The sequence below is a fragment of the Oreochromis niloticus genome, linkage group LG12 (assembly GCF_001858045.2).
Source record: "Oreochromis niloticus isolate F11D_XX linkage group LG12, O_niloticus_UMD_NMBU, whole genome shotgun sequence".
NCBI classification, from domain to species: Eukaryota; Metazoa; Chordata; class Actinopteri; order Cichliformes; family Cichlidae; genus Oreochromis; species Oreochromis niloticus.
In genome coordinates this window covers 28628631-28639318 of record NC_031977.2, presented here as the reverse complement: position 1 = coordinate 28639318, position 10688 = coordinate 28628631, and the positions used below count along the sequence as shown (strand labels likewise).

At 36.9% G+C, this 10688-nt stretch overlaps 1 protein-coding gene across 2 annotated transcripts; it reads left to right on the top strand.

Moving 5' to 3' along the window:
* The first annotated feature begins 3 nt into the window (after positions 1 to 3).
* On the top strand, positions 4 to 9237 carry LOC100706684 (ras-related protein Rab-27B). 2 transcript variants are annotated; one of them, XM_003455259.5, is made up of 6 exons: positions 4 to 415; positions 1110 to 1282; positions 2625 to 2710; positions 5113 to 5216; positions 5356 to 5479; positions 6640 to 9237. In XM_003455259.5, the coding sequence occupies exons 2-6, from the start codon at positions 1130 to 1132 to the stop codon at positions 6827 to 6829; spliced, it is 657 nt and encodes a 218-aa protein (XP_003455307.2). In that variant the 5' UTR covers positions 4 to 415; positions 1110 to 1129; the 3' UTR covers positions 6830 to 9237. The 2 variants fall into 2 exon arrangements, with proteins under 2 accessions (XP_003455307.2, XP_013133066.1); XM_013277612.3 differs by having other exon boundaries at positions 4 to 1282.
* The last annotated feature ends 1451 nt before the right edge of the window (positions 9238 to 10688 follow it).

Genomic DNA, 10688 nt, shown 5'->3' with positions numbered 1-10688 from the left:
ATGTATATTTCAGTTCTTTTTTTTGTACCACAGCACATATAAGTGACATAGTTTTCCTTTTTAGAAATAAAACCTTTTTATAAAACTTAAAAACGTCTACAGGCTGCTTTGCTTTTAGAAGCAGGATTACTTCACTGAGCCTCCAGACGTGAGGCCCGTTTTTTTGGTTGGACCATTTCCACTTAAATCCACAGACAATCCAGTGTTCAAAGAGCCCTTTTTCCTCATAAATAACAGCGGAAAACACAAGGGTCTGTAAACACAGCAGCAGCTGGTTATAAACTCCTCCCTGGATCACATGTAACACAGGGGAAAGGTTCAGGCTATGCAATGTACCATCGAATGATGATAGTGGTTATTAAGAACAAGCGGTGCGACTTGTGAACGGATGTTTTCATTTTCCCCACGTAGACTGGTAAGATTTTATTGTTAGTTTTAATGGTTTGTGTGTGCTGAGGGTGTATTACTGGTGTTTGGACTATTTAGAAAATTACTAAAGTAATGTTTTGTATTAATCTAGTAAATCTTTTTGTTAATCATTAGAGGGTTAATTAAGCAGCATCCTTCTCACTTGATTGATAAGATATGGTATTATCTCTTTTAATATATCTTTTTTTTAAGTACATAAGGGAGTAAGGAAAATACTTTTAACTATTTTGCAACATTAAATGGGATTTCCCATCCTGCCTTTATTGACCTAGCCCCAGCTGACAGTGTAAGCAAAGCATTGCGATGACAGAGTAGCGTCATGCAGTGTTGAGCTGTCTGCCCATAGCTCTTTAGGTCAATAAAAGGAGTTCTGTGTGCCAAACAAGCTGGGTTTTGCTAAGCAAAGTTAGAGAGAACTCTGGAGAGGCATTTGACTGCTCATGTGGAAGCCAGCTCCAGTCATGTGCTAGTCCTTCTCTGATCAGCGCCTAATGAGTGGGGAGTTATGACGTCCTGCTAAGCCTGTGTGATGGTCCTACAGCCTCAGACTGAGAACTGCAGCTTAGGTTGAAGAATTTAACCTTATAAGTTGTTATTTTCCCACATGTGTCTCAACTCTCATGGTTTGGGACATGTGAAAACCAGCAAAGCGTTGTACTGTGAGCTCAACTCTGTGGCAGGTTCAGCACTCAGCTGCACAATGGCTAACTGGGACTATGACTATCTGATCAAGCTGCTGGCTCTGGGGGACTCGGGAGTGGGAAAAACCACCTTCCTCTACAGGTACACTGACAACAAGTTCAACCGCAAATTCACAACCACGGTGGGCATCGACTTCAGGGAAAAGAGAGTGGTGAGTACATGTTAATGGTATTTAAATTATAGGGAAAAAAACATTTCCAAAAACTCAGTAAGGCCAGGTAGATTTATCTTTTTAAGTATTTTATAATAATTGGCTTATAATGTTTGATACAGAAATAAGTGGCCATTAACCTTTAATAGAGTACACAACAAATTATTATTTGTCAGGTTAATGTGGGATCACCAGAGTCAAGAAAGCATTCTAGTGGGCATTTATTGTAGGAAACATAAAAGAAACAAAGATATTTTAGAAAGGATGATCCCCAGACTCACTCCAATATTTATCTCCACCACTGAAATCTGCATCTTTAGTATCAAATGTTATTTTAAAAAGTTTTGTTGTCTTTATGTTAACAGTCATATGTTGTATTTTTTTGTTTGTTTGTTTGTTTCACTGACTTCTTGCAGCAAGTCACAATAAGTTGAGGCGTTCGGGTTGCTCTATTTATTGCTCATTTATTGAAACTATTTTAAATTTTACAAGAACTGTAGAATCTCTCAGACAGATCCCCCAAAACCTGGTTTTTCAAATCAGCGGAGACAAAAAAGAAAGACAAACAAAAATCTGCAAATACTCACTGGACTGAAAAACTATCTCGATCTGAGAGTGTTCTTCTTACTTAAAACAATAATAAAGAAAAGTATGACTATAGAGGGTAAAATTATTTTTTCGCTTCATCGTCTGTTAGAAAAAAAATGTGTTATAACTCAGGTTGTTAGTTACATGGTAATAACACTCTATTGAAGAAAATCTGACTGAATAACTGATACACAGAACAAAATCCAAAATAAGGCCAGTTAAATGGGGGTTTGCCAAACTCGTCTTAGGGAAATGATTAAAACAAAATAGAGAATTATAAACCAAAAGTTTAATGCTTCCTTCTTGAAAAAATATAACAAAGAACAAAATTAAATCCTGTAAATCCTTAGTAAGTAAAACCATGGTTTTAAAGCTGAAGTAGCAACCCTAAATGTATTTTTCCTGATATAATCAATTATACTCAAAATGCTAGGTTTTTGTGTTATATGGAAATCTCTGTAGTCAAGTCTGTAGCCAAGAGAAAAAAGACATGAAACTAAAAACATTAGTGTGGTATTATGTTGCCAGTGCAGCTATGGCCATGTTGAGTTTTGTCCATAAAATAGACCTGTTATATCAAATCATTTATTTTGCTTGATTCCTGTCATGAGTGTAACTGTGTTGCATCCGTCCACTCTTCCTGCTAATCACAAAGAAATGACACAAAACATAAAATAGAAATGTGTAATTTGGTTTGGATGTGGAGCATTTTGAACTTTTTGGGTTGATTACTGGGCTCTGTGCATTGCTTTAGGTTTATACAGGGACAGGTGTAGATGGGGCAACTGAGAAGAACTTCAGAGTTCACCTTCAGCTCTGGGACACAGCAGGACAAGAGAGGTAATTATGAAACTTTTCTTTGTTTCATAATTAATAGTTAATATTTCATAAATAAGTGTGTTTGTGGAGGATCAAAACATTATTTATCATTTTAAAAATCTTTGTGCATGATAATTAATTCCTCATACGTGGTTTAAACCCATCACATCATTCATAATGCTCATGCATGTAGTCCATTTCATGTCGGGAATGGATTTTGCCTGGAAATAAGATTTTTTCCACTTCCATATAACTATCTATATAACTTTTTATGTCTGGCTTTCTTCTTACATCCATAAGATCAAAGACGACCAAAAGTCAATTTTGTAATTGAGCAAAACTGAACATTTCTTACTTTGGTGAAATCCCAGTGGTCATGTAAAATATAAAATAATCATTTTGTGACAAATTAAATTAAAACCTGAGAATAAATTATCTGAAAGTGAGTTTATATGCTCTTATATTCTATTACCAAAACATTTTTCTGCTAACACAAACTATAAGTAGGCCCTATTGAAGTGTGCATTGTTAACCTCCTCAGTTAAGTGTAGAAACAAAGGTTTATGAGTTTGCCTGAGCACTGATATGGTAACAAATACAGTATTATTTAAAGGCATAATGAGGCAGCTGTTGTTGGGATTTGGTACTGTGTAAATAAAATTGAACTGAACTGAACAAAAACTTATTTCTTTTAAAAAAAACTTAAATTGTAGGCTTTTTCCTTGTTTGTTTGAACTTTGAACTGAACTACAGTCCTGAGTGTTTTTAATTTCTGTTTATGGATATTTAAGTTTGCTGTGTAAACATTTTAAATCCTTAACTCAAGCAGCTCAGTGAAATGTAAGCAAATGCTGATTTGCGCTAAAATCAGATAAATACTTCAAATTCTCTCTGGCCTGATGCCAACACTACAGGAAATACAGAGAGTCTCGAAAAAATGTATATTTCAATTTAAGGTCCTTGTGGAAACGTGAGCCAGAATATTGAGACATTCAACTGATTTCAATCCTGTAAACTACTAATTACACCCCATGATTCAGTGTCTTCTAGAACTACCCGTAGCAGCAATAACTTGAAGTTACTTCAGTCATTTTCTGTATGATTGCATCAGCCTATCACATTGTTATGTTTTGAGCCACTCTTCTTTACAATACTGCGCTGAAGTTTGCTGGCATTTCTTTATGCACAACTCAAATAATGTCCTGTATTTGTCTGAACTTTAGCCCATTGCAGCATCTTGATTCTTTTTCACCTATTTTATTATTATTGTTGTTGTTGTTGTTCTGTTGTATAATTCAGTTTCAACCAGACTTTAGCTGTCAGGCACACAATACTTTGGTATGCAGAGGATTTCATGATTGATGATAAATGACTGCAAGGTGCCCAGTTCCTGTGGTTGCAAAACAACCTTAAATCTTCACCCCTCCATCGACAGTCTTGACAGGTGGTATAAGGTGTTTGCCTTGATATGCTGTGTTTGTTTTTCTCCAAGCTAAACACAGCATATTGTGCATTATGGACACCTGACATCTTGTCATTTGTTCTGACATGTTCTTTTTAGAGAGAACAACTCTTCCACATAAGCCACACTTGTTCAGTCTTTTGCTTATTGTATTGTCATAAGCTTTGGCATACTAACTGAGGCCTGTAGAGTCTGAGATGTAGCACTTGTCTGAATTTGTTGTTTGATCTGAGAAAGATTGTAGGATTGCACTAAAGCATCCCTCGATGCTCCAGACCAGCAAAATGCAATAGATTCTGCATTTAAAAAGGTCCTCACGCTTGCTGATGATCAGCTGATTAAGTGTATTTGATTAGCAGCCCCCTGCTGCTACTTACCTTCCTGTAGAAGCACTAAAGGTGTATTCAGGACTGCATAAAGTCCTTGCTTGAGTGTAGCCACTCTGATTTCACCCACTTGTTACTGAAGTCCTATTTCTTTGAGCCCTCTCCATCATAGCTTTATGAAACCAGACACCATGTGTACAAAATCCCACAGACTTTATCAAGGATGCCACACACTCATAAGGTAGTGGCTCAGCCTAAAGCACACTTTTATCATCCTACTTAATGTTACACTAAGACTTGAAACTAGTGATGAAGACCATAAAATGGGATAAACTTTGCTGAGGTCACTGAAAAACCAAACTGAAAGCTATTTTCTCTTCTTGGAACCAGAGTAGTTACCTCCTAGAAACAATGCAAGTAGCATCTTCCATCTTTTATATCTGTATATATATCAGTCTGTGCTAAGAAAAAACAATTTTAGCCTTGTGGGTCTGCTGGGGATGGAGTTACAGAAATCCCAAACACCAGTAGGATTCTTGGGACCGTGAATGTTGTATTGTATTTAAATCCATTCAGCAGGTGCTTACACATGTTGGTTTGACATCTGCTTTCTAAAAAAATCTGCTTTTTTTTAGATTCCGCAGCCTCACCACAGCTTTCTTCCGAGATGCCATGGGATTCCTGTTGATGTTTGACTTGACCAATCAGCAAAGTTTCCTCAATGTCAGAAACTGGATGAGTATGTTTCCCCTGAACCCCCTGTTCTGCTTCCAATCAATATGTTTAATTTTATGTTGCTGCACAGATAATAATCTCGACTGATTCTGAGTTTCTGCTCATGTCTGCTGAGGCTTTACGTGACTTCCTCTGTGTTTCAGGTCAGCTGCAGGCCAACGCGTACTGTGAGAGTCCAGATGTGGTGTTGGTGGGCACCAAGGCAGACGTCAGAGACATGAGAAGTGTTCACGCCAGGCAAGCCAGAGATCTGGCAGACAGATATGGGTAAGGCCTCACAAACACTCTATTAATCCTAATAAATATGTCTGTACCCATAAAGAGACATAATAATGTACTTTTATTCTTGTTTTTTCTTGTTTTTTTCCTCTGTGCAAACATAAATATGGCTGCTGTTTGTTTGTTTATTAATACTGCCATGGTATTAAATTAATAACCAAACTTCATGTGACAACAGTTTACAGTTTTGTGTATGACTTTTATTGACCTTATGTCCTGTTTTATTTTTTTATATTCTGAAGACTTATTAAGCCTGACGTTCTACTACATTAAACATAAAGTTACTGTAACATTATGTTGCTATTGTTCTGTGGTAAATTATTATTTTATGAATTGTTTTTACTCATTTTAACTTCTCCCATTTTAGTAGATCTCTCAAAAAAATTTCTCTTGACCTTCATACATTATCACCTGATTCTAGTAGCAATGCCAAGTGTACAACATAAAAAAGACATCCAGTGTGTCCTACTAGATTTCCTGCAGATTTATAAATGACAGATGAGAAGGATAACTTTTGGACTTTTTGCTGATTTGTGCACAATATCCGTTATTATGGATAGATGAAAGTGGTTGCCTGAACTGATGAGTTCATTTGAGCCAGAGGTGTGAATTATCCCGAACGAGACCCCATTTTCCAAGCTGGGGCCCAAAGGGGCTTTTCAGCATGACCTACAAATACAAACTGACAGTGGGATCATTATATTTTTTCAGCCTAATGGCTGAGAAAGACATTATCAGCAAGACCAAAACAAAATGACACTTTATTAAAATTGTTTGCTATCACTACTCTGGTGCTATCCTTTTAAATTTAAAATTTAATATGATTTTATATTTATATAGCTTCATCTGGTAACTGTGACTTCTTCATCAAAGATCAAGTTTGTGTTTTCCACAGGTTCATGTTGAGTTAATGAGTTTAGATTAGAAATTATTTTCTCTTTTCCTTGAAGATGACAGAAATCTAGTTTTAATTCTGCCACCATAAGATGGTGCTGGACAACAGTTTTCCCTGATCTTGGATCTGTAAAAAAAACAAAACTTTTACATAAAGACTCATTTTGGATTGTAAAACAATAAGCAGTTTTAGATGCTAATCATTTCTAAGATCAGCTCATGGTTTTTTTTTTCTTGTTCCACATTCTCCTAAGCATCCCTTACTTTGAGACGAGTGCAGTGACGGGTGCTGATGTGGACCTGGCGGTGACCACCCTGCTGGATTTGGTGATGAAGAGGATGGAGCAGAGCACATACGGGGGCCAAGGCTCAGAACCCAATGGGAGTCCCGTCTCCAGCCATGAAGTGGAGGAGGCATCTGTAAGGAGGAGGTGTGCCTGCTGATGTTGCAACCACCAGCTCCTCTTTTCTCTTTTACACCATATATCACTGCATTCTGAGAGCCTACCATTTTCTCGAGATCTACAACACTGCCTGTGAAATGAGACATTTGAGATCCTAAAACCAAGCAAAATATAAGCCCACACTGTACATGAACGGAGAAGAGCTTGAGAAAGTTTCATTTAAAGCATTATTATTGTTACAGTATAAATTTGTCTTGTATTGTTATTTATTCACACACTTTGTATTGTCAGAAACAACATAAAAGAAAACTGCAAAATGAAACAACTGTATGTCCACTTATAAAAAACTGCAGTACTATGTAGAAGTCTTGAACCCCTTATTTCTTTATATTTTGCATCCAAGGAGCCAAACTTTCTTATAATGTTGGTCTTTACTTTCTGAAGGTTATTCAAGGTTTTACTTTGGACACTGGCTGTTTTTAACACGTTTTCAGAAGAATGTTTTTTAAGCCACTTTAGCCTGACTTATAATCATTCAACTGTAAAATATGCAACTCAACAGATGAGCCAGGGTTGTGTCTACACATAACAGACAACTTAGCAAATAACCAGTGAAAACCTGTGTCTTTCAAGCTCTTTACGATTGAAAACTCAATTTTTACTTCTTAAACTGTATTTCCATATATGTCTGGACATATTTCAAAAACATTCCTGGCCTTTATTCCCATTTTCCAAGTAAAATAGTGGTATAAAGACTTACACAGCACTGTGAACAGGTAAAATGTTGGCTCTTTTGACATGTTTGTACAAACACACCACAGATAAAGATATGGGTTCAAACAAATGCCCCAGAGTAATTTTCATCATTCAAATAAATGATTAAAAATATAGATAGATACAAGACAGATGAAAAAAGTAAGTACACTGATACATTTATCTTTCTTTAAGTGTAAAATAAGGTGGATGGGTTACTAGTGTTTTGAAGAACTTTATGCAGTGATATTTAAACATGTGGTCTGTCTTATTTAAACGTTTGACATCTTGGGTGTGTTGTTCTTTTTGTCATTGAACTGTGTGGTGTCAGTATCTGAAGAACTCTCAGATTTCCTACAGAAACCTATGAAATCTTTGAAATAATCATTCCACTGTAAAGTAAATCATATACCAGTGGCAAATATAGTCCTCAAAACTCAGTCATAGTATGTGCAGATAACTGTGTGTGTGTGTGTGTGTGTGTGTGTGTGTATGGGTTACTCCCCGTAGGGAAATTACTCCTCTGTATTTAACCCATTCACCCAGTGAAGCAGTGGGCAGCCACCAATGCAGCGCCTGGGGAGCAGTGCGTAGGGACGGTACCTTGCTCGGGGGTACCTCAGGGTAGCCGCTCTGTGGAGTCGAACCCCCGACCTTCCAATCATGGGGCAACCACTCTACCTACTGGGCATACAAAATCTAGGAAAGAGAAGACCAAAGGGTGGTTTCCAGAGGAAAGTCATACTAAGTGTGATGCATGGTGTTGGAAATTTTCTGGTCTGGAGTTGCTTTGCTGCCTCAGGCAGCTGGTAGTCAATGATTCCACTCAGTCACAGATAATGTGAGGAAAGTTGTCTAAAAGTGGAAGTTAAAATTATCCAAAGCCACTAACTGTATATAAAAGATGGACATAGCCTCTGGCTCTGAATGCCAATACAGACTAACAATTCCAACAGACTTCCAGTTCCAAAGAAGTTTTTTGGGGGAAAGGCCCTTGGCTCTCAATAAACATTTTCTTGATTAATTTATGGGTTGGTGACAGTTTCCAGTTATATTAAACACATCCTGAAGTTCATATGTTAAAATGTAATATTTGTAATAAAAGGTTTTTGATTTAAAAACTGTAAATCCCATTGTAGTCAGATCCAACGCTGGGCTTGTAAGGTGTAGTTTTAAAAAGGTGTAATAGCAATGGTGAAAATACCCAGTGTGGGGCTTTACAAGAGGACTTCACTATAGCCACTTACATACAGTCTATGTGTGTCCTAAGCACCACTGCAAATCCACCCAGAAACAGTTGGAGGGTTAACAACAGTGTGAAATAGTCTATGCAATAAAACCTTTGAGCATTTAAGCATCTTGCAACTGGTGGAATCTTGCATGGAAGAGTAGTAAAAATGCAAGAAGCTGAAATTAGGGGACAATAAAAATGTCTCTACATGTAAAGTATATGTGACTTTATGTGTAGCCACTATTTCAAAAAGAATAAGATGTTTGTGTGTGCAAATATATTTATTTTCAATTTCATTTTACATGTCTGTAATTATTGTTAGTTTACTTTAAAAAAAAAAAAGATTTTCATCTCCAAATGGGTCATACCAGAGAAAAATACTATTTTATTTGACACGTTGAGGCATTGATGGAAGGAATATGCAGGCACATAATGTATATTTATCATGGAATATAATCAAAAAACATTTACTGTAGGACATGGTTTCTTACTTGGATGATTGCTGTTGATAGAACAACCAGGATAGTACAGCCACTTACATGATTTATGATTTTTATACAACATGTACATAAGCAGCATAATGGAACAAAATCGCCATGCAGATCGAACACAAGTACAGAAATGTTAAAGGGTTGTTAAAGAACAAATCCTGTATAGTGCTCAATTTGGAATAAACACATTTAATGTTTAGGTAATGCACGTCACTGTCTGGTCATTTAAACATACTGTAATGCACAAAAAATATATATTACTCTGACTGGAATACAATCATCACAGAGTTTCTTGGCATCAGTATATTTTACACACATTCTGCACACTGATTTTTAATGTTACGAGAAATTTTCTTAGATGAGGAAATGCCCAGCCGTATACCACTGGACATTTCATAGCATTCATAGCTTTACAAACAAAATTCTATGAATTTACTTAATTGGGGAAATCTCTGCAAAACAGTGGCCATTAGGCAAGTGTCAGCCCTAAAAACCTCAAATGTTTGTGGGACCACCCCAGCATTCTGAAGCCAAAGTGCCTCAAACTTGTATTTTTGCATCCAGCAGGGGGCGACTCCCTTGGTTGCAAAAAGATTTCCTGTCCTATTACATAGAAATCTAGAAAAACACCCTTCGCTCCTTCAGTCTGTGACCTCTATATACATTTTTATCATTACTTAATCAACTTAATAGGTACATTCAGGTTAGTTTTGTAAATCATGATCAGGATATTGCAAGTCGTTAGCCAATGAGCATACATCTCCTTAGTTTCTCAGCCAGATCCAGCCCTCACTTGCCACAGACAGTTTCAAAACAACAAGGTGGTCACCGCGAAAACACTCAGCTTGAGGCTTCATATTCAGACTTTACAAATCAGTGGAGGTTTGCAGGACTGCCACTTTCATTTTTTTATATTGTCTACTGCCATTAGTTGTCATAGAGCTTTCTCAAATCAGTTTCCATTATTTCTACTTTAAGCACATGGTCTTTGGTGTACCTACAAAACATTCAGTGAAGGGACTGCTTAAATTATTCTTACACATCTATAACAATCAAAGTCCTAAAATTTGGCTGCCTTTTTACAAGATGTGCAGTTTCATGGTTGTTGCTTTTCATGTCGTGACTGCACTGTGATTTAAAAGTTAGACACACAAGTTAACGATTTGAATTAGTTCATTTGAACAAGACGAAAGAACAGACGCTACATATGGTAAATGTGCATGACTGCATTTCTCTGTGTGTTAAACCTCAGCCTAAGCTGGAATTTGCAACAAGGAGCACATGTTGCAGAGTCATGGGATGGTCATGTGGCCAGCTTTTATTGTTTGGGTCCAGTCTTCCTCAGCCCCATATCCACCAGTCTGTTTCAGTCTGGCACGATAAGGTGGACTGTTTAAGACCCCAGGACTATCTACAGTTATAAA

Coding starts and splice junctions, on each gene's coding strand:
- LOC100706684 (XM_013277612.3), top strand. CDS start 1,034: ATGTGTCTCAACTCTCATGGTTTGGGACATGTGAAAACCAGCAAAGCG. Junction 1,283..2,624: donor ACTTCAGGGAAAAGAGAGTG/GTGAGTACATGT, acceptor GCATTGCTTTAG/GTTTATACAGGGACAGGTGT. Junction 5,480..6,639: donor GATCTGGCAGACAGATATGG/GTAAGGCCTCAC, acceptor CATTCTCCTAAG/CATCCCTTACTTTGAGACGA.